This window comes from Piliocolobus tephrosceles, chromosome 2, assembly GCF_002776525.5.
Source record: "Piliocolobus tephrosceles isolate RC106 chromosome 2, ASM277652v3, whole genome shotgun sequence".
In the NCBI taxonomy this organism is placed as follows: domain Eukaryota; kingdom Metazoa; phylum Chordata; class Mammalia; order Primates; family Cercopithecidae; genus Piliocolobus; species Piliocolobus tephrosceles.
In genome coordinates, this window is record NC_045435.1 from 163895851 (window position 1) to 163920685 (window position 24835).

The 24835-nt window shown below is 36.5% G+C and overlaps 1 protein-coding gene across 3 annotated transcripts in view; it reads left to right on the top strand.

The window, feature by feature from the left end:
* The window catches only part of RASA2 (RAS p21 protein activator 2), a 123553-nt gene that overhangs the window by 12757 nt on the left and 85961 nt on the right, over nucleotides 1-24835 (top strand). For 2 of the 3 annotated variants that reach the window (XM_023192128.2, XM_023192129.2), the window contains exons 2-4: nucleotides 11244-11361; nucleotides 15056-15159; nucleotides 22925-23019. In XM_023192128.2, coding sequence (XP_023047896.1) covers nucleotides 11244-11361; nucleotides 15056-15159; nucleotides 22925-23019 — 317 coding nt within the window. Of the gene's footprint in view, nucleotides 1-627; nucleotides 860-11243; nucleotides 11362-15055; nucleotides 15160-22924; nucleotides 23020-24835 lie in introns of those variants that run through there. The other variant, XM_023192130.1, reaches the window with a different exon arrangement.

Genomic DNA, 24835 nt, shown 5'->3' on the forward strand with positions numbered 1-24835 from the left:
TGTATTTCCTATAATAGAAATGCATGGATTCTGTAACAAAGGACTCATTTTTAAAAAATGACCTCCTCTGTTATACCCAGTTGTTATATTACAAGTTATCTTCGGTCAGGAGCTGATGGCTTGGATGAAGGGAATTGTATATAGATGCTAATTTTTAAGAATTTCTGGCCAGGAAAGGGCACTAATAGTTACTATCCATTGAATATTTACTCTGTCTTAGGCATTGTGCCAAGCACTTTACCTTAGTTAATGCTCACAACAATCTTGAAGCATTATAGTTACCTATTTTTACATAGGAGGTTGAGAATAAGGACATACAGATAGTTAAATGCAAAGTTCATGTTGAAACGCAGATGTCTGCCTCTGTAATGCATTCATTTAACTTGCTGTAGTATACCAGTACTGTATATGTTTTTATAATTATGCATACCTTTTATCATGTTGCAAAAATTGAAGTTAAACTTTAGAAGAAAATTTCAGACCTTATGGTATATTCCCATTATGTAGGGTTGTCTTATTTATGTGTAATTAGATGGCACAATAGCATTTTAATTTTACTCTAAACTAGTCAACACCAGAGACTATATCATATTTTTAAGTGTGCATTAGGTTCATTCTTTCTCTTTTTTGTTGTTGTTGTTGTGAGTGCAAATGACAAAATGTGCATATTTTATATCTTTTCATCATTTGAAGTTCTACTCTTCTGTTTAGGTTGATACTTCTATTACTGGTTGAGCATTCCAAATCCCAAAGTCCAAAATCACAAATGCTCCAGGATGCAAAACTGAGCACCAACACGATTCTCAAAGGAAATACTCATTGGAGAATTTCAGATTTTCGGATATGGGATGCACAACTGGTAATTATATATAATGCAAAATTTCAAAATGTAAAAACATTTGAAATCTGAAATACTTCTGGTCCTAAGCATTTCGGATAAGGGATATTCAATCTGTATTAGAACATTATATCTGAGTCATTCACGTCAGTTATTGCCAAATTCTGTGCATTTTGTCTCTATAGTATCTCTTCTATTTTTTCTTTCCTCCAATCTCCCTTTGTTACCTTAATGTCGGCTCTTCAAACTGTCAGAGTACTTTTCCTGAAGTACTTTTCCTGAAATATGAACCACACAGAAACTTTTAGTGACCCTTGTTGCCTACTGAATAAAGTTAAATCTTAGCTTGACATTTTAGGTTCTCTGTTTGATAATAGCCTTCCTTTATAATCTTTCTCCCTCTTATGCCCCCTTCATCTCTCTTTATGCTTTAGTCAGTTTGTACTATTCACTGCCTCCTCAATGGTGCTCTTCTTGTTGCCACCCTCCAGAACTTGTTCACGTTATGCCTTCCTTCTGGAATGTTACCCTCTGATCCCCAATTTCTGTATTTTGAAAATATATATCATTCAGAAGAGTTATTGTGAAGATTAAGTAAAATAATATATGTGAAGTTAATGAAAAATCTGTGTGTAATACATGTATTAATTTATTCAGTAAGTGGTAGCTATTACTGTGATTTGGCTTTCTCTCACCCCAAATAATCCTTAACGTTGGATCATCTTGTCCAGGACCCTGGCCCTTTGCAGTTTTTCTAGGGGGTTAATCCCACTGGGACCCATGTTGGCTCCTACCTTTGTACTTAAGGTAACCTTGAAGTAGACCTGAACCTAGTATATCTCTTTCAGATGGGAATAGTTTCTTAGCACTGCTGTATTCAGAAAGACCTTAAGAGTTGAATGGAAAGACTCTAGGCTTTGGAGTTTGATTTACGCCAGATAACCTTACCACCTATGTAGCTGAATTTTTTTTTCTTAATTTTTGAAAGGGAATAGTAATGTTTATCTCACAGGGTTGTTGTACCAATCAAATGAAACATTTGAGAAAATATTTAACACTGTCTTGGAGTATCTAACTACTTAATAAATCTTCATCTTCTTTTCTGTCTTATCCCTGTGGTGTCCTCCCCTAGGACATACAGAAACATACATGCAAACCTACAGGTATAAATGCATGCACATAATCCTCAAACATCCACATAGGCACATATGTATATACTCACATACATGAACAGAAGCGTATATACCAGAATCTCTACCTTTGATAGTAGCCTGATATTGGAATTTTTGTCCTAGATAAAATTTTGTCCTAGATAAAATTTTTGTCCTAGATATAGTAGGATTTGAATTTACTGTCTGATGACTGTTACATAGAATCATTGATCTTGTACATAGAGAGTTGGCTATTTTTCCATTTCTGTTAATCTTATCAGTTTTGATTTGATGGTGTTTATCTTCATGCTTTAAACTATTTACTTTTTTTTTTTTTTTTTTTTTTTTGAGGTGGAGTCTCGCTCTGTCTCCCAGGCTGGAGTGCAGTGGCGCCATCTCGGCTCATTGTGTAACCCCTGCCTCCCAAGTAGCTGCAACTATAGGCGCCCACCACCACGCCCGGCTAATTTTTTTTGTATTTTTAGTAGAGACGGGATTTCACCATGTTAGCCAGGATAGTCTGGATCTCCTGACCTCGTGATCTGCCTGCCTCCGCCTTCCAAAGTGCTGGGATTACAGACGTGAGCCACCGCACCCAGCCAACTATTTACTTTTTAACAATGTCTAAAAGCTGCTGTTTTCTATAGTTACGTGTCTCTCTTCTTTTTTCAGGTATTTATGCAGGAGTTACTTTCTCAATGAAGCCTTCCTTGAGCTACCTCATTTCTTGTGATGCATGTACTTATTAGTATTAGGCCATACATTTTTACTTACTTATTTATTGTTGATCTCTTCATGTGTCTTAGCCTAATAAGGACGCAGACTTTTTGTCTGTTTTGCTCACTGTCATATCCTAGCAGCTCAGTAGACACTCAGTAAATATTTGAATGTGTGAACTTCAGCACTGGTTTATTTATTTTCAGAATGTCTCTGTATTAATACTATAAAGATTCTTTAAATGCTTTTGGTAACTGTATAAAGGAGACTTTTAAAAAATCTTTGGAGTAGTTCACATAGATCAACCTACATGAAATGGAGAAAAGAAGCTTACGTACAATTTTATGGTTTGTGATATGGTATTGGAACCTCTTTTTTGCCCATGCCAAAGTTATATACATACATTGATACTTGTTCAGCAGCTGTTTCTTTATATATTATATGCTAAGGATGGTGCTAAGAATTGGTCCCTTTCCTCAAGAAGTTTATAGTTCAGTGAAGAGACAGCCAAACTGCCTTTGCTTGGTTGTGTCTCATCTTTACCACCCAAAACGTTAGAGAGCCCTGAGGCTCAGTCTTCAAATTTCTTTTCTATATGTGCTCCAATTGTGATTTTGTATTGTCTCTTGGTTTTGTAAATTTTATGTACTTACTGATGATTCTCAAATTTTATCTCTATCCAGGACCCTTTGTCATTGGACAGATTGCCTGCACTTGGTTGTATAAGGCATTTCATATTTAATATTCAATACAGTCTCTTGAATTTGGTCCGCAGTAAGAGGCTCTATCTCTAGAAATAGCATCTCTATTCATCCAGCTGCTCAGACTAAAACTCTTAGAAGTCATTCTTGACTCCTCTATTTCTCACACCCTACAGTAAATCCTATTGGCTCCATCTTCAAAATACATGCCCAAATGACCCATCCTCTCTAGACCCATATCTGCTCTGCCCCTCCCCGACCTGCAAGTTTTCGCTAATCGAGATTACTGCGGTAGCCTCCTATCTAGTCACCTGCTTCTATCTTTCCCCTCTGCATTGATTCTAAAACAAAAAATCTTGCCATTTTTATGCTCAAAATCCTTCAAAACCTTACCGTCTCACACACAAAAAAAGCCTAAGACTTTCCAGTGCCTGTAAGACCTTATTTAACCTGCCTCCTCCCATATCCTTACTCTGTCTCTTGCTATCTCCTCCCTTTCCCCACTTTGCTTATTGCTTTATAGCCATACTGCCCTCCTTGCTACTCCTCCGGTGTACCAAACTATCCTGTCTCAAGGACTTTGCACATTTTATTCTTTCTGCCTGTGCATCTCCTTCCCCTAGCTTCCCCAGGTATATGGCTTATACCCTCAATGACTTCCTTCAGGTATCTGCTTAAATGTTTTAATTGAAAGGCCCTCCCTGCTTCACTATATAAAATAACATTGACCTCCTCCCTGTCTCTACCCTCTGGGCCTGCCATTCCCTAACTCTCTTAACCGGCTTTGTTTTCTGGAATAGCAATAAATATTTATTTCTTCCATGGCAATAAATACTATGTGCTTATTTAAGAGTTTGTGGTATTTGTCGTCCCTGTATATATTGTACAACAGTTTCGTATGGGCAGAGACCTGTTTTTATTCACTGTTATATCCCCAGCACTTAAAACAGTGCCTCATGTGTTTAGGCACTTAGTAAATATTTGTTGAATGAAATGCAACAAGTACAAAACAGTGTGATCACTGTAGTAAAAATACAAGGTACAGTAGAAACACATGGGAAAGAGTGACATGACTACCTAGGAATTGAGGAAGACTTTACAAAGATGCCCTTAAGCAGAGCTCTTTGGAGAGAAAAACAGGTAGGGCATACAAAGAAAATAGCATTTCAGATACACAGAGGCATGAGAGAACAGTGTGTTCAAGAAACTAAAAGTATAGTACTGCTACAGCATAATTTGTGGGGGTAAAGATGAACTAGATGAGGCTGAACATGTAGTAGATAGCACCTGATCATGGAGGGATGGAGGGTTTTTGTGCCAGACTAAGGAATTTTAGATTTTATCCTGCCGAGTGGGCAGTGGGAGATAGTGTGAGCCATTGAAGACTTCTGAGCAAGGGATGTTTTATTTATATTTATTTATGTGTGTGTGTGTGTGTGTGTGTGTGTACGTATTAAAAAGGTAACTCTAGCAACATTGGGAAGGTTGAGTATCAAAGCTAAACACAGCATTTTAAGATATGTATGATGTTGTAGGAAAATATGTATGATGTAGAAAAACAATTACTATCACTTGTGGGCAAGAGGATATTTCATTTTATGTTTGGACAAAATCATTGATGTATAGTGGGAAGATGTTCTTGGCATACTTGCAGAACATTTGTGAAAGAGAAGAAATGCCCAGTGGAGGATTATTCTGTTTGTCTTTGAAAATCCACCCTTTAGGAAAGAAGACTTTAAAAAATTAGTTAACAGTTATGTTGTAAGTCATAATGTACACTCGAAAAGTGCTTAAGGAGTACCAGTTATGAATTCAACAAGAAAAGATGTTACAGAATAAAATAAATTGTACTTGAATGTCAACCTCCTTTCTTCATAGAGGAACAGTTGGCTGTCATTGATACATCTTCTGATCTTGATTTATTGTTGAAGGAAATAGTGACAGTTGTACATACAATCAAATCTATACTGTTTGCTGTAGGAACAGTGTATCTGCCTGTGAGGGACAAATGTCTGCTTTTGCATATTGCAGTACTCCACATGCACAGAATTTTTGAAATGAAGTATGAACTATAAAAACATTTCTTCCTTTCATTCAAATGCAAGTAAAAACCATTTTTATTATTTCAGCTGGCTTTTCTTGTGTCATATCTTAGCAATACATTGAATTTCTTGAATGCTTTATTCTTACTAATTTAGGGTCAAACTATGATTTGTGAATTTAAGGATAAAATAGAGACACCCAAAATGGTGCACATGATTTGAATGTTAAGAATTTGGATTTGGCACTCCCAGCCGGGCATAGTAACTCACGCCTATAATCCCAGCACTTTGGGAGGCCAAGGCAGGCAGATCTCTTGAACCCAGGACTTCAAGAGCAGCCTGGGCAACATGGCAAAACCCTGTCTTTCCATAAAATACAAAGCAAATCAGTCGGTCCTAGTGGTGTGCATCTGTAGTCCCAGCTACTTGGGAGTCTGAGGTGACAGAATCACATGAGTCCAGGAAGGCGAGGCTGCATGATTGTGCCACTGTGCTCCAGCCTGGGCGACAGAGCAAGACCCTGTCTCAAAAAGGAAAAAAAAAGAAAAGAATTTGGCACTCCAAATTCATGAAAATATGATACTGTATTATTGAATATAGTTTTAAAATTTTATTCAAATGCTACAGAAGATAAAGAAATATTTTGTGAAGGTAGATACAGCTATATATAGAGTTAAGATCCATTTCCCAAGTTAAAGGATTCCCTTTTTAAGTGTGCTGCTATTCAACTCACTATCTGATAGAACAATGAAAATAATTTTCAGTGAAAAATTGCTTTGTAATTTCTGGGTCCATGTTTGATCCAGATAGCCACGTGTGGCTGGTGGATTTACCCAACCATGATGACCAGTAACTCAAGTTGGGATTTTCTAATTTGTTGGAAGCAAAGGTTAGAAAAGAATTGAGATTAGGTTAGAGCGTCAACTCTAGTTAGTTTAAACAGAAAGAGATTTAATAAAAAATTTTAAGTGGCTTGTAGAATTGTTGGCAAGACTGAAGAAACAGACTCTAGATCTAGAAAAAGCCACGTTGCATCTGGACCACCAAGAGAGTTATTGCCTCTTTTAGGATCGGAAAGGCTTTTGCAGAATTGTGAAACTGTAACTTTTAGATGCCTATCTTAGAACCTTGCGACCTCTGCCATGATCAGGAGTCTGCTGCTATTAGGAAAGAGCTGTTAGCAAGCCACCACCTTCATCAGTAAGCCGTTGTTGTTTCTGGCCCTAGAGCCAAGTCCTGCCTACCACAACCTGTACTGCAGAATGGATGCCTTGTGCTTTTTTAAATATTCATGAAACCTGTGATTGAATACTAGGACTTCTACAAATACTGCTGCAGAAGATGAACATCTCCATGACAATGTTTGCTAGTAGAAGCAACCCAAACTCAGCCTCCCTTCTCTTCTGTCCTTAAAATTTCTAGTGAGTGCATCTGATTGGTGGAACTTAAATCACATTTATAATTCTAGCCACAAGAGAGGCTGGGAAATGTATTTTTTAACTTCTCTGCAGTACAGGAAGACATACACTGAAGGAGGTTGAAATGGATGTTGAACAGTAATCTACCATATTTACCGCAGGTTTAGAACCTGATTCTCCTTAAGGTTGGCTGTTATTAAACAGGCTATAGATAAGTTGAGAAAGTTTGTAAATAATACCATCAAACAGTGTTGAGAAACTCATTTGTTTCTTTATATATTTTATTGTTTTATAGTGACAACATTTAAAAAACAACTAGAATTTGTCCTTCACCTCTATGATGAATTAAGTGGTCTGTGGATACCAAAAGTTTCCTCACATTTAAGATGTGGTTAGTGGATAAAAAGCCCAAAAGAGGGAGTATAAGAAAAACCCTCACAAGAGGTTAGCTGAGCTGAGGAAAGGTTAGTGTTGTCAAAGAATGAAGAGTGGTCAAATAAGGTGGGACTGAAAAGCAGTGATATGATTTGGGCGTTTAATATTAGTGTTTTTTTGTTTGTTTGTTTGTTTGTTTACTATTAAGACAGAGTCTTGCTCGTTTGTCCCAGGCTGGAGTGCAGTGGCACAGTCTCAGCTCACTGCCACTGCCATCCCCTGGGCTCAAGCCATCGTCACACCTCAGCCTCTCAGGTAGCTGGGACCACAGGCATGCACCACCATGCCTGGCTAACTTTTTGTATTTTTAGTAGAGATGGGGTCTCACCATGTTGCCAAGGCAGTTTCGAAATCCTGTGCTCAAGCGGTTTGCCCACCTTGGCCTCCCAAAGTGTTGGGATTACAGGCATGACCACTGTGCCCAGCCTGTTAGTGTTCCTCAAGGTTCTAAACAAGAAGTAGAGAAGTAGGATAAGAAGGCAAGTTGCAGGTTTAGGCTGTGAGTTGAAGGGAACACTTGAAAGCAGAGATTATAGAACAAGTTTTCAAGAAATTTGGCAATAGATTTTTTTTTTTTTTTTTTTTTGGTTCAAGGCACATGGTCATTTATGTACCAGAATTGGCCAGAGTTCATGAGGCTCTGAACAAATACCACACACAATCTTCCAAAGTTCTTCACTTTTGTCTTTTTGTGTAGTTTGATGTAAAGTGTGGCTCTTAACATATTCTCTTTATGCTTAGAGATACAATAGGTACAACATTACTCTTATTATATCTGTAACCATGACTTCATTTTTGATTATGTTGTTTATAAAATGCCAATTAATCACTACTATAGTTTGGAGTTACAGTAGCCGACTTAACATATTTGTACAATTGATTGTTGAGCCGGGCATTGATTAGATGAATTAACTTTCAACAAAGTTTATTTGAACTTCAGTCAGTGGTGGATGTTTAAGAAGTACAGATTATGATAACTGCTTTTATAGGAAGTGATGCTTAGTACGTTTTTTCATATTACATAGAGCCTACGTTTTTATTCTAGATAAATACCTGATAATGTCAGGTTCATTGGATTCTTCAGACAAAATAACCTCATTGTCTCTCTCTTAAAAGGGAGAGGGAAGTAGAGTATGTGTAGATTTAGATTTATTTAATACTGTTTTCTCAAAACTGCACTTATGTGAATGAAACAGAAATGTATTCAGGGACAGTTATTTAGTGTTTTAAATTCTCCCAATTATATATGGAGCATATTTATTATGGAGCATATTTATTAAGTAGAGAATTATTATGATCTAATTCCAGATTTTTTATATTTTAGGTCCTGTATCGTAAGCTAGTTGGACTTTTGTTTTAAAAAAAAAAGTCTAAATTATGCAGAAGGGAGATGTCAAAGAAAAAGGAGAGGCTGAAGGACAGGAAGGCTGAGAGTAATGAAAATAGAATTTCTAGACAGTGTCCTGGAGGGAGTAAGAGGGAATGGGGTAGAGAGAGCACAGTAAATGGATGAGCTTTGGATGAGAAGAGGAATAACTAGTCTTTGGAGGAAGAGGAAAACAGATGAATACCGGTTGAGACATAGATTATTTTTCTTAGGGACCTGGCTTGTTTGTAAGGACTAACCCGTTTTAGGCAATTAATTAAATTAATCATTTAAAAGGTTAGATTCCTCAATTCTGACTTGAGATGGACATAAATTTGTTTATTCTGTTTAGTGGTAACTTTATTTTTGAAAAAAATCTTTCAGTGACAGATTTAATAAGTATCTTACTGGTACTATTCCATTGGTTTTCTTATTTTAATTTTATAAATAATTTGTTTACTGAGTTTTTTTATAGGTGCTGCTTAGGTTTCTAATAGACTTCTCAAAAATATATTGGTTTGAATGGCCTTTAAAGTTGATAAGCGGAAAGATGCTTGAGTTTGTCTAGTGCGAACCTTCATCAGGAAAGCTGTGATTGAGTGATTTGTGTGAAGTCATATAGCCACTTAGTAGCAGAGTAAGACAGGAATATTGGTTTTATGGTTCTTGGGGTAATGCTGTTTCCCTTATGCTGACTGATGCATAAGGGAACTGGTGTATTGATTTCAGCGCCCATATTTGTGTATATCCTTTGAGCTAGAGTATCAAAGAACTTCAAAACCTCAAAACTAGACTTTTTGGGTTATTTAATATTCCTTCAAGAAATATTTCTCAGCTGTCTACTGTATGACAATCACTGTTTAAGTTCTTGAAGATGAACAAGTTCTCGGGCCTCAAGAATGAGGGAACCAAAAAATAAACACTGAAGTAAAAATGAACAGAAATTTAGATAATTATCAGTGCTATTAAAGAAACAAAATGGAGAAATAGAATATGGTAGCAGAACTATGTGCTTTAGATAGAATAGTCAAGGAAGATTTCTCTGAGTTAGTGATATTTGAGCTGAGACTGAATGATGAGGCACTAGCCATTGAAGATCTCTAGGAGTGTGGTATTCCAGATAAAAGCCCTAAACTTGAACATAATGGGGCATAGTTGATGAATGAAAAAAAAAAAATAAACACTGACTGGGGTTGGGGGAAGGGAAGGAGAAGAGATCAGAGAGACCATTGAGTAGGGCTTTGTAGACTGGGGTACAGAACGATAATTTTATTCTAAGTGAAATGGTGTGGTATTGGAGGAGGGAAGTGAGTGAGTAACCTAAAGAATATGTTTCAGATATCACACTGCTTGATGGAGAATGGACTGTAGGAGGGCCAAAAGTGGAAGCGGGGCACCAGTTAGGCAACTCTCATGTTTGCCCAAATAAAAGATTATGGTGGCTTGGGCTTGGTGATTCTAGTCAAGGCAAAGAGAACTGGTTGGATTTGGGATTTATTTTGGAAGTCTGCTGGATTTGCTAAGGGACTGGGTATGGGAGTTTGGGAAAGTAGTAGGAGGATGGTGAGAGTAAGAGCAGAAAATGGTAAGCTGGGGAAAGGGCATGTTTTAGGGAAGGAAATCTGATGGTTTTTCTGGGACTTCTTAAATTTGAAATGCCTACTGGATATCCAAGGAGACCCTTGAATAGTCACATCTAGTGTTTGTTGAGGAGAGGTTAGACCTGGTGTTGCAGATCTGGGAGGCGTCAGCATTACCACCATATACTGCAGAGTTGGCAAAGAGAAGGAAGAGAAGGTGGTCTGGAATTGAGGCATTGCATGTTTAGAGGTAGGGAGGGGGAGAAGTCAGCAGAGAGCCAGTGATGTAGGAGAAAAGTCAGAAATACTGTGTTGTGGAAGCCAAGAGAAGAGAGCATTTTAAGGAGGGATATTAATGTTCATTTGTGTTAAATCATGCTGCCTGGCCGGATATGATGAAAATAGAGAAGTGATCATTGATTTGGCAATGTGGAAGGCATTAGTGTCCTCAGCTAGAGCAGTTTGAGTGTCATGGTGGGATCAGAAGTTGATTGGAGAGGATTGAAGAAAAAATGGAAGGTAAGAAAGAAGAGACAATGACTAGATATGATGCTTTTAAGAAGTTTTTTTTCTTTTCTTTTTGTGTGCTTTTTTTTAAGTTGAGAAATTCCCATCGTTGTTTATATGCTGATGGGAATGATCCACTAGAGAGGAAAATTAATGGTGATTCAGGAAAGAAAGATTAATTGTGGAGTAAAGTCCTTGAGGTAGCACTGGTGGGATGGGATAGAGAGCACAAGTAGAGGGATTGCCCTTTCATAGGAGTGGGGATGCAATTACGTAATATAAAAAGGAACCTCAAGTCACTTTATACACAGCTCCTCCCTTCACTCTTACCAGTCTCCTTTAGACCAACTTGATCTTTCTCTAATCACTAGTGTTTTTTTTTTCTGTGCCACATTAATATGTTGTTTCAGATTGAAGTCATCCTATATAAGGCTTAGTATAAAGCAGTTCATGATATTTAATAACAATTTCAAATTTTGTGCCGACAGGTGAAGCAAAAAATTTATTGCCGTATCTTGGACCCCACAAAATGAGAGATTGTTTCTGTACCATCAATTTGGACCAGGAAGAAGTTTATCGTACCCAAGTTGTGGAAAAATCTTTAAGGTTGGTAGAAAAATTGGTAAATTATGATTTTTACTATATAGATTGGTAAATATTATGCCTTTTCCAGATTATAATAATCAGGAAGACAAGATAGAAACAGTGCTTGCTTTCATGTGGCTTTTTATCGTCTCAAAATGTTGTCTTCCTCTTAATTGTTCCTAATTTTGTCTTTGTTTTCTGAAGAAAAGTTTTTTTCACGTGACAGGCTAGATATTGCCTATTTGAACTTTCCTCGAAGTACATGTTTATTTTATTTATCTAAAGAATAAGTTACTTAAAGTTCATACAAGTTGCTTAATTTATTAGTGCATTATCGGGGAATGAATTCTCAGATAGATGTCTCATCTTTGAAAGTGTAATTGCCCTTTGAGAGTGTCATATTAAATTCCAATTCATAAAATTGGAATATACCATCTCTGCACTGCAGCAACGTGAACATAATTCTGGTGCAGAGTTGTGCTGAGAATCTTGTTCAGAGACAAAAGTCAAAATAAGGAGACTGGGCGCGGTGGCTCACGCCTGTTATCCTAGCACTTTGGGAGGCAGAGGCAGGTAGATCACTTGAGGTCAGGAGTTCGAGACCAGCCTGCGCAACATGGTGAAATCCCGTCTCTACGAAAAATACAAAAATTAGTTGGGTGTGGTGCCGGATGCCTGTAATCCCAGCTACTTGGGAGGCTGAGGCAGTAGAATCGCTTGAACCCAGGGGGCTGAGGTTGCATTGAGCCAAGATTATGCCATTGGACTCTAGCCTGGGCAACAAGAGTGAAACTTCGTCTCAGGAAAAAAAAAAAAAAAAACAAGGTGTGGGGTATTATTGGAATGAGCACGTGGTGGATGAAATATTGAATGCCATGCCTTATCTGAATCGTATTTTAGGTCAGTTGTATTTTAGGGATCTGTTTTTGATGCCTTTTTAAAAACATCTTTTACATTTGCCTTTGAAGATTCCTTTTATGTCTTTATTTTCATTTTTTATAATTTTAAATGTCGAGTTCTTCTTAGAAAAGATATTGTATAAAACTGAAAATACTTCAGTAGCCCAAAAACATTTCAAGTAGGAAACTTGAAATCTTTAGTCTTAATTCTCATATTATTCTTATTTGGCTTTAGAATGTACTTTAAACATAATATTTGAATGTGGATGTAATATATACAGGAAATTCTGCATTTATAATTGTTTATAAAATAATGCAAAGAGATAAATACATACACTTGTCTTTCATATCATGTGTTTGACTAATAGTTCTTTTTGCATTGATTTCTATGTTGAAATTAATTAGAAGGCTCTAGTTACTTTGTGAGACCACCTTTTAAAAGTTTATTTTGGTTACATTTGAAGGGAAAAATACAGTGACAAAAGTTCACTAGGCATTTTAACAACTAAAAGACTGAACCAACTGTTTTCTAGACAAGATCAGATATGACTTCTGTAGGAGTGTTTTACTTTATATTTCAGCTTCTCATTTAGTTATAACATCATAAAGACACTGCATTTCATAGTGATATTTCTAGAGAATCTTTGTGTTCTTTAAACTTTCTCAGGAAAGAGGTGCACTTGACAAAAGAAACTATCGTTTCAGAGATTCACATCTTCATAGAAGAATCATAGAAGAATAAATGTATCAAAATGACCTTCTTAAAATGAACTTATAAAAATAAGCTTTGCAACATGAGGATGGGCAAAGTTTCCTTACTTTGAATGCAAGAAGCACTACTAATTATAAAAGATGAAAATTAGTAAATTAGATTTTATCAAACTTAGAGGCTCCTTTTCTTTAAGACACTGTCAAAAAAATTAAATGGCAAGCCACACCTGGGAGAAAGTATTCTGACAAAAGACTTGTATCCAGAATTTATTTAAAAACAAAAATCCTAATAACTCAAAAGAAGACAGATGGCCATTTAAAATATGGGGAGAATACTTAAACAGATATTTCAGAAAAGATATGGTCAAGAGCACACGAAAACGTATTGAACATTGTTAGTCATCAGGAAATCAATTTAAAACCATTTTTGTCACTATAGATTCTATAACATAATCTGCAGTGATAGAAATCATATCGCTGGTTGCCTGTAAGAATTTGGTGGGAGTGATTACAGAGTCACAAGGGAACTTTCTGGGGAGATAAAAATGTTTTATATCTTGCTTATAAGGTAGGGATTACATAGGTGTATACATTTATCATGTTACATTCACTAGAATAGCTAAAGTTAAGGCCTGTCAGTACCAAGATATGGAACAACTGGAGCATTGCTGTTAGGAGTGTAAAACAGTACAACCACTTTGAAAACAGTTTGACGGTTTCTTGTAAATTACACATTCACCTACTTTTTAACTCAGCAGTTGCACTCTCAGTAATTAAAAGCATGTGTCTAGAAAAAGCTTTCTATAAGAATGTTCATAGCAGCTCTACTTTTGATAGGTCAAACTGGAAACAATTCAAATAACATTCTCACTAGGAGAATGGATTTGGAATGCAATGGAATACTATGCAGCAGTTAAAACAGTTGAACTACTATATACACAACAATATCGAAAAAATCTCACAGACATTAAGCTGAATGAACAAAGCTCGACATGAATACATACTATATGATTCTGTTTATGTGAGATTTTAGGATAGATCTATAGTGATAGAAAACACATCACAGGTTGGGGCAGGTATGGTAGGGTAACTGAAGGAGGGGTGTAAGAGAACTCTGGGGAGATAGCAGTGTCCTATATTTTGATTGGGGTAGAAGCTACACAGTTGTATAAATTTATCAGAAGTCATCAACCTCTATACTTTAAATTGGATTTTTATTGTGTGTAACTTATACCTCAATAAAATTGATTTAAAAATAGCTTGTTTTAATTTTTTAAAAATATTTTTAAAGTTGATTTTAAAATAGCATATTTTAATTTTTTAATAGCTTATTTTAATTTAAAAAAATATTTTGAAGTAACCTTTCACGTAACATTAGCTGTTTTAGGTATTATGTATTGTAAATAATACAGCTTTACACATTTCTAAGACAAGGATGGTATGAATGACACTATCCTCAGCTCTCAAATGGTCCACCTTAGGTGAGCATGACCCCAGGCAGTTACTGTATCTTCTATCCACAGGACTGCTGAAAAGCTATTTGTTCAGAACTCATACTGGCGATTTAGATCCCCTCAGTGTTCAGCTTAGTTTATATAGAACTCAGTTGAAATTTAGCACTGATAATTATTTTGGGGCTTTTCAAGTTCTTTTCAATGGCATTTTAGTCCATCATTTCATTAACTTATTGAAAGTGGTATTATTTGGCTGGGAGCAGTGGCCCATGCCTGTAATCCCAGTACTTTGAGGCCGAGGCGGGTGGATCATGAGGTCAAGAGATTGAGATCATCCTGGCCAACATGGTGAAACCCCGTCTCTACTAAAAATACAAAAATTAGCTGGGCATGGTGGCATGTGCCTGTAGTCCCAGTTACTCAGGAGGCTGAGGCAGGAGAATCGCTTGAACCTTGGAGCTGGAGGTTGCAGTGAGCTGAGATCGCACCACTGTACTCCAGGCCAGGTGACAGAGCAAGACTCTGTCTCAAAAAAAAAAAAAAAAAAAAGATATTATTTGAGTATTTATACTATTATTATTGAAGGTGATATTAATTATTATTTAATTGTTTTATATTATTTGAAGTAATGAGCTTTCATTTTCTTTCTAGCCCATTTTTCAGTGAAGAATTTTACTTTGAGATTCCAAGAACTTTCCAGTATTTGTCTTTCTATGTTTATGATAAGAATGTTTTACAAAGAGATCTTCGTATAGGTATGTACTATTCATAATTGTCTTTAATCACAATGTTAATGTTTATATTCATTCGTTCTCTTAGTATAGTGAGGAAAACTGCAGAATAATATATGCTGAACATCTGTAATGTTTTTCTCTAGACTACATGTTCATTTGTGAAATTTCGGTTTTAATTTGTATGTTCAGCTTATATGACACTTTCTCAGGGAGGCCTTTGCAGCTCCCCTAGTCACTATGTCATATGTTTTTATAATACCTGATTGTTCCCTTTCCATGGTACTCATTATGCTTATTCATTAGTTGGCTGTTTCATATCTAGGTTCTCTAGGTAAATGTGATAATTAAAAGGGCAGGGATTCTTTTTTTGTTTTTTTGTTTTTTTGAGACAGAATCTTGCTCTCTCTCCCAGGCTGGACTGCGGTGGTGCGATCTCGGCTCACTGCAACTTCTACTTCCTGGATTCACCTGATTCTCCTGTCTCAGCCTCCTGAGTAGCTGGGATTACAGGCATGTGCCACCACGCCTAGCTAATTTTTGTATTTTTAGTAGAAATGGGGTTTCACCATGTTGGCCAGGCTGGTCTTAAACTCCTGGCCTCAGGTGATCCACCTGCCTCAGCATCCCAGAATGTCAGGATTGCAGGCATGAGCCACTGCGCCCGGCTGGGCAGGGACTCTTTCTTACGGAGTACCTTACTTTTAGTAAATGTTGGATAAGTATTTGTTTAGTGGTTCAAATAATGTTTTTATAGAAAGATTGCAGTTTTGATCCTTCAAAGAACATCTGTTTTTGGGGTTTTTCTAATAGAAGTAATAATTCACTTTAATCTATTTATACATTTTCTTCCTGTCTGTATTAGTGACTGTATTAGTCCATTCTCACACTGCCATAAAGACATACCTGAGACTGGGTAATTTATAAAGAATATAGGTTTAATTGGCTCACAGTTTTTCAGGCTGTACTGGCTTCTGCTTCTGGAAGGCCTCAGGAAACTTACATGAGTAGAAGGCAAAGGGGAAGCAAGCACATCTTCACATGGCTGGCAGGAGAGAGGAGAGTTGGGAAGTGCTACACACTTTTACAATAACCAGATCTCATGAGAACTCACTGTCATGAGAACAGCAAGGGGATGTCTGCCCCATGATTCAGTCACCTTATGCCAGGCCCCTCCTCCAACAGTGGGGTTGCAGTTTTTTTTTTTTTTTTTGAGGTGGAGTCTTGCTCTGTCACCCAGGCTGGAGTGCAGTGGCCGGATCTCAGCTCACTGCAAACTCCGCCTCCCGGGTTTACGCCATTCTCCTGCCTCAGCCTCCCGAGTGGCTGGGACTACAGGCGCCCGCCACCTCGCCCGGCTAGTTTTTTGTATTTTTTAGTAGAGACGGGGTTTCACCGTGTTGGCCAGGATGGTTTCGATCTCCTGACCTCGTGATCCGCCCGTCTCGGCCTCCCAAAGTACTGGGATTACAGGCTTGAGCCACCGCGCCCGGCGGGTTGCAGTTTGACATGACATTTGAGTGGGGACACAGAGTCAAACCATATCAGTGACCAATAAATATATTTCTTTTTTTTTTTTTTTATTTGAGACGGAGTCTCGCTCTGTCACCCAGGCTGGAGTGCAGTGGCACGATCTCAGCTCACTGCAAGCTCTGCCTCCTGAGTTCATGCCATTCTCCTGCCTCAGCCTCCCGAATAGCTGGGACTACAGGAACCCGCCACCACGCCTGGCTAATTTTTTTTTTGTTTTTAATAGATACCGGGTTTCACCATGTTAGCCAGGATGGTCTCAATCTCCTGACCTCGTGATCCGCCCGCCTTGGCCTCCCAAAGTGCTGGGATTACAGGCGTGAGCCACTGCACCTGGTCAATAAATACAATTCTTAAATAATTGTCAGACTGGAGTGTGATCTGTGGGCATGAGCTAGAACAAAGCTAACTAGCCACGTATGTGTCACATTCCTGATCTTTGCACCACTATCTTTGTATTTTAATCATAGGCAGAGGTCTAAGTTACATTTATTATTCTCTTTCTTTTTAGTGTCCTAAATTTCATCTCCATTTTCTTTTTTGTTTGAAACATGGTCAAGTCTCCTACAGCTTAAAATATTAAGAATTATTTGGCCAGGTGCGGTGGCTCATGCCTGTAATCCCAGCACTTTGGGAGGCCGAGGTGGGCAGATCACAAGGTCAGGAGTTCGAGACCAGCCTGGCCGATGTGGTGAAACCCCATCTCTACTAAAAATACAAAAATTAGCCTGGCGTGGCGACATGCACCTGTAGTCCCAGCTAGTTGGGAGACTGAGGCAGAAGAATCACTTGAACCTGGGAGGCAGAGGTTGCAGTGAGCTGAGGTTAAATACAGTGTGGTTAGGGAAGTCTGGAAAGCAAATAACACAGTGCCGTTGTGATTGTATTAGGGTCATTGCTATAGGAGACCACACAATGGTGTAGATACCAGGAGTTATGGAGGCCATTAATATACCAGTCTACCACAAAGACCAAAATGTATCTATCGAAACTTCCTACACTAAGTCTTTGAAGTACTGCTGTTGTCTCTAAATGCTGCTGTTGACTATCTGCCCGAATTTGTTCAGTCTTCTGGATTTTTTTATACTGTTTCATTTTTATTTTTATTTTTATATAGGCATTTTTATATAGGCAGTAACGTTTGTCACTGTTTTTGTTTGTTTGTTTGTTTGTTTGAAATGGAGTCTCGCTCTGTCGCCCAGGCTGGAGTGCAGTGGCATGGCATGATCTCATCTTACTGCAACCACCGCCTCCTGGGTTCAAGCAATTCTCTTGCCTCAGCCTCCCTAGTAGCTGGGACTACAGGCGCACACTGCCAAACTCAGCTAATTTTTTGTATTTTAGTAGAGATGGCGTTTCACTGTGTTGCCCAGGCTGGTCTTGAACTCCTGAGCTCAGGCATTCAGCCCACCTCAGTCTCCCAAAATGCTGGGATTACAGGTGTGAGCCACCGTGCCTGGCCTGTCACTGTTTTTATCTCCTCTTTAGCCATTTCCACTAGTGCTCAAGTAGGAACAGGACTATCAGGATTTTGCCAATTGGTGAATTTTATCAGGCTGAAATTTCTAAGAATATATTGTATCTAAAAATGGGTCCCAAGGGTAACACAGTATTTACTGATGGCAAGAAAATGCTACTGAAAAATGGTATTAGAAAGCTAAAAATGCTTTTTTAACTTAATGATCAACAAAGGTGGTTTCTGTGCCCACAGTTCCTTCATTTCCTTTGGTGTTTCCTTTCTTTGTCTGATTTTAAGGAACTAATACAGCATCTGGTATGTATATGTTTGGTTTTAAGCGCTTTCTGTCCATGAGTTTGTCAGGACAGTGAGGAAATGAAGTACTAACTTTAAATGATTTGTTGGGACGTTTGTTTCTTGTTTTTTTTTTTGTTTGTTTTGTTTTGTTTTGTTTTTAAAGTGACAGGAGTCTAACTATGTTGCCCAGGCTGGACTTGAACTCCTGGGCTCAAGCAATCCTCCTGTCTCAGCCTCCCAGGTACTTGGAACTACAGGTATGCACCACTGCATCCAGCTGTGTTTGACTTTTTTTGAAGTTGATAATTTCATAGCTGGTGAAATAATGGATTAACTTTGTTTAAAATAGTAATCAACAGCTGGCCACAGTGACTCATGTCTATAATCCCAACACTTTGGGAGGCTAAGGCCGTTGGACTGCGTAAGCTTAAAAGTTCAAGACCAGCTTGGGCAACATGGTAAAAATCTATCTCTACAAAAACTATAAATATTAGCCATCTGGGACCAACTATAAAAATTACTTCCAGCTACTTGGGAGGCTGAAGTGGGAGGATCACCTGAGCCCAGGAGGTTGAGGCTGCAGTGAGCTGTAATTATGCCACTACACTCCATCCTGGGCAGCAAAGCAAGACCCTGTCTCAGAAAAAACAATTAAATTAAAACAATACATAAATAAAAGAAAATAGTAAACATTAAACATACATCTTTGGGACTATTAGAGGCACAAAAATGGTTTTTAAGATCGTTAAAAGTCATTCTAATGCAGAGGAGCCACATCAGATGTAGAGTTTGAGTAATTCACCCAAGATTGCACAGCTAATAAGTAACAGAATTGACACTAGGTTATGGAATTAGTGTTTGTGTTGGAAGAAACACGAACAGGCATACTTTGGTTTCAAAATCCGACTTCAGCACCTGTTAGCGGCAAGTTTAAAAATATTGTTCAGCTTTCCTCATCTGTAAGATGGTGATTATACCCTCTACCTCCAAGATTGTTAGGAAAATTAAATAAGAAAATATATAAGAATGTCTCCTACCTGATAGAGATTCAGTAAATGCTGGCTTTTCTTTCAGTTCAGTGCTCTTTCCATTGTATCGGGCTGTCTACCTTTTACTGTTAATGCCTGCCAGTTTAGTGATAAAACAACAAATCAGAATCATGAGGCATTTTTTAAATTCTATTTGTATTTCAGAAACTTGTTCCTTCCTTCCCCCATCCCTTTCTTTTCCCTCTCCCGTACTTCCTTCTCATTTATCCTCCCACCTTTTTTCCTCCTTCATTCTTTGTCTCTCTTCCCCTCTCCCCCTTCCCTGTTTTATTCCCTTGGGCTGATGATATGTATTTCTTTTTATATGTTATAGTGCCTAATAAAGTGCAGGACATGTTGTAGGTATCCTGCTACCTAATGACTTCAAATATTTTTCTTATTTTCCTGTGCCATTCTTATATGTCATTTTCTCTAACTTTGCGGGATCACGTACTCTTTCTTCCCTGCTTCTTCAGGCCAACTAGCCTCATGCAACTAGATCTTTACATGTCGGAAACTGACATCTTAAAAAAGGAACTTAAGAATAAGAGCTGGCAATAAAATTACAGAGTGTTCTCAACTCATGAATGGCTTATTTATGCAGCTAGTCAGAGAAGGGTTTCCCTCTCATAGGACAAGAAACATTCAACTCTTCAGTGACAGTGAATGTCATGATACTCAAGATGCGGAATAGGAGGAAGAGGCAGCTTGCTTTAGAATATATTACCTGTGTGACTAAGAGAGGATTCTCTTTTGGGAAGGCATCTGTGACAGACGAGAAGTATTTACAGTGATCTGAGAGTAGTGAGTCATAAATAGGACAGGTAAATTTCTACTCTAGTTTTTAGCAGCATTGTTAGTTAAATAGAGTGTGGTTAGGGAAGCCTGGAAATCAAATAACACAGTGCCATTGGGATTGTTGAATGAGGGAATGAATTTGTCAAACCAGTAGACTCCTAAATAAATTTTGTAAAAAACCCTCTTTTTGAGTTTGGGACTTGTTTTGGTGATGTTTGCATGTATTATATGTATGTACATATGTACATCTATATACATATTCATAAATAGTATGCAAAACTAAAAGTTATGGAAATTGTAAAGTTGAAATTTCACCAGAAGTCTACTGATTCCTTTCTGGATGGTAAGTAAACTCTCTTAAAATTATGTGCCAGATATTATCTGTGCCTTTTTCTGGGGAGAGGACATAAAAGATACATAGTTACAAAAATTCTTACAGGGAGGGGAATGGTTCTCAAAAGGTAAGAGCTTCAGCTGTAGGATGTATAGATGTATTTCTGTATGTACATATATATTTTTCAGTATCAAACTGTTATGCATTGCCTTAACATTTTATTTACATCTGGTGCGGAATCAGTGGTAATTAGGATTACTTGATAAAATTGTGGTAATCATTTGTGGCGTGCAATATTGAATACTTTGTCATAATTTTGTATCCTAAGCCATTCCTGGTAGTATATGGATTTGCCAGGAATTTGATACAATTCATAGATAAAACATATCCAGAGATTTGTATGATTTGTCTCTTAACCTAAATTCTTCCTGCAGTTTAAGGAATATTTGAGTATTCTAGTTAGTGCCTGAATTTTATATTTGGCTTTTAATCTGTGTATTTAATACTATAAGAATTTCTGTTTTCCCACCATTTTTATCTTAAATTTAACCAAAAGAAAACTAAAAGACATTATTTCCCTAGTGTCATTTTCTGTGATTTGCATGAACTATAAATGCTATATATTCACATAAAGCTTTTGATCTTCAAATTACATTTTATCCCAAGAAAGTTTGGAAGATATGCATTTGTTATCATGACCAATTTATTTTAAAATTTTGTGTTTTTACTTCGTGTATTAATAGACATATAAAGATGAATTTACAATAGGCCTCCTTCGATTGTATTTTTTTAATACAGTTACCACTCTTTAATAAAATATAGCTGTGCACTTTAGTATTTTCTTTAAAATTAGATATGTCAGTTGTCTTTATAGTTTTAATTCCAAGACACGAATGAGAAGCTTATCAAAAACTATAATGTGGTTACAGTCTAAAATTAACAGTTTTGTTGAGATATAATTCACATACCATTAAATTAATCCTTTTGAGGTATACATTATATTTGCTTTTCAGTGGTTCAGAAAAAGAATCATTATATATGTTAGAGGGAGAGAAACATTATAAAAGTTAACAGTAGGGGAATATGAGTAGAAAATATGGAAATTTTTGGTGTACATTTCTTGCAACTTTTCTCCGTTTGAAATTATTTCAAAATACGTCCTTTTTTCTTTTTTCCAGCACTAATGGCTTGGGTGAATTAAAATATTTTTTAAATTAAAAAAAGTGTATGATGTGGTGGGGCCCTTAGTATATTCACAGAGTTGTGTAACCGTCACCACTATCTAATTCCAGAATAAAATTTTAAGCATGATTTTTGTTTGTTTTCCTGTTCCTTCCTTTTCACTTGATATGCAAAAGTTGACACATCTTGACAGAAAAATTTCTTTACAGTTTTCTTAAAGGTTTCAAATGTTGAACTAAAAGACCAAGGTATGTCATAAGTACAAGGAAATAAAGTAGAATTAGGGCATATAAAATGAAAATTCTTACTTGACAAAAGAAAGTGAACTGCTTTTAACTTTATATATCCTTTGTTGAAACTTTTGTGTAGAATCCTGGAGTAAATCGTCAGTCTTATGCAAAACTGTGTCTACTTCTTAAAACTTGAATTGAGGAAGGAAATGCTTTGTACCAAGATGGCAAATACTTTATTATAAGAACATTTCTGTTTCTTCCTCTCATACTACTTTGTTCTTTGTACTGTATCTTCCTCTGAGAGGGTTTAAACTCTTTAGAGAACTGGCTTAATTTTTGTATGTGTTGTAGCAACATGATCAGTGTTTGCAATGTTTTGTTAAAAGTAAACTCTTAATAATAAAATTGTTATAATCTCCCATAATTTTCAAGTCAGTTTTCACTGTTGTTAATGATGTATGATATTGTTTTTCCTTTTCTCTTAATTGGAATTTATAAACTCTTACTAAATGCAGATACATCTGCTCAAAACTTACTAAAACATGTCATTTGTTCATAGGGTCAAAAGATTGGGAAGATTACTTTGCACTACTATTGTACCTTGCTTTTTATAATGAATGTACTCTGGGTAAAAACAGGAATCTGAATAAGTACTAAAAAAATGCAGTTGCATGTAAATACAACTGAGGTTTTATCTAATTCCCTGATTCAAAATGACCCAGACAAAGGTCTGCCAAGGGGCAAGGAGAAATGAGATACTTTTTATTCTTTAAATTGTAGGAAAAATGCTTTATAAAAATTATTTTTATGTCGATAGGTACAAATTATTTTACAATATTTTCTATAAAGTATTATATAAAACAGTGCTAATGAGTCTTAGGATTATACAAAGCATGTTTTCTTATATTGTTTTACTTATTTTCTGTAGGAAAAGTAGCCATCAAAAAAGAAGACTTGTGTCATCACAGTGGCAAAGAAACTTGGTTTTCATTACAGCCTGTTGACTCCAATTCAGAGGTTCAGGTAAATATTAAGGCTTATGTAATACAAGAGATTGTCACAGGAAATGAGTAAAAAATGAACTAATTAAACTAGTTCATGTAAATAGAGCATATTATACCTTATTTTAAATTCTGGCATCAAATATTATAGACTTCTGGGTAATATAGAACAGGAAGGTATTGGCTTTGTCATATTGTTTCAAGAATAATGCTCATGTATATGCATATGTGTAGATTTGGGGAGATTAGGGCATTTCTTTCTTACCTTCTGTTTGAGTCACAATAGCAAATTATTATTTTGTCTTTGAGGGGAAAAGTTTTAAGGGAAAGTATGTGTTTTATTAACTCTGACTTTGGGGAGAATCCCTGAAAGTCTGATTTTGTCTGTACTGATCAGGATTCTCTGTTTACTCTCTAGTAAACTGGACTTGGGGAAATGTTATTCATTTAAACCCTGCCTGAGCCCACTGTGCACAGCCTTCACTCCCACACCCACCCTTTCCTGTTGTTCACCTCGCTTTTTATTTGAAAGGATATCATTACTCTTTAATCTTTTTTTTCTTTTTGCCAAAATAAGAGACTTTTTTTTTTTTTTTTTTTTTTTTCAGATTCTGTGAGTAAAGGAGTGTTTAGCCATGTAGCTGAAGTTTCTATTTGTTTTTAGAAAATCTGAGTTGCTCTGTCTTAGAAATTATTATTTCTGTCTAAAAGGTTTTTGTTGTAACCTTATTTATTTATAAAATATGGTAAGGATTGTGAAACCATTTCCCGAGGGCATAATTGCAAGCAGGATTCTTCCTCTCTAAAAGGAGTTATAATTTGCCACTGTGACTCAAACAGAAGTTTAAGACAAGAAAAAAGTGCTACACCCACACCACAGATAATTTGCAAATAAGTGCCTGTGTCTCCATTTCCTCATAATCTCTCAAGCATTCTGATTAATTATTAAATTCTCAAAAACTTAAGTATTTATGCACTAAAACCCCTTAACTGCAAAATATAACATACTTTTCCTGTTTAACCTACTTTGCCATGTTTTAATATTCTTGTCTTTCCGTATGTCCGTAGCTATTATTCAGATCCCAATTGTACACAGTATTGTAAATGATCCATGTGAGAAGCAATGTGAAGAAGTGGAAAGGGTTTAAATTAAAAAGCAGAAAACTTAGGTCTTAGTTTTTATATGTAGTTACTTAAATGACATTGAATTTCATTTCTATAAAGTGGGAATAGAAGTTGCTGTGTTTGATTTATATGGTTTTGAGAATTAAGTGAAATATCTGTAAGAATAGTTTAAAAGCTGTTAATGCTATACAGATGTAAAATATTCTCTGTTTACCACCAGTCAGTCTGGTGGCTATTTCCCTAATATTCCCTTACCAAAAGGCAGATATGTAAGTTTTAAAGTACCAGTTTTTCTTTTAATAGTTTTAACAAAAGGCGTGATAGGAAAAGGCTTTGAACATTTAAACTGAAATTTTATGAACCATTAAATTTTATAAAACTCGTAAATTTTATGAATTTTGTGTAAATTTGCTAAACAGTTTAAGAGTTCCAGCTCTCAAAAGGTAGAAGTCTATATAGAATACTCTATAGAATTCTTGGAGATGGTACTAGAGATTAATACAGGGACACAAGCCTTTATTTGATGGTGCGTGGGTATATATATGTGTGTGTGTATATATGCATATATATGTATATATACACGCATTAATACGCATGGGTATGCATATTTATAGATATACACATATATATGCATATGTGCATGTATATGTACACATTTGAGAGATACGTATCTCATCTATGAAACATGAAAATTGTGGAAGTGGCAGTTACCT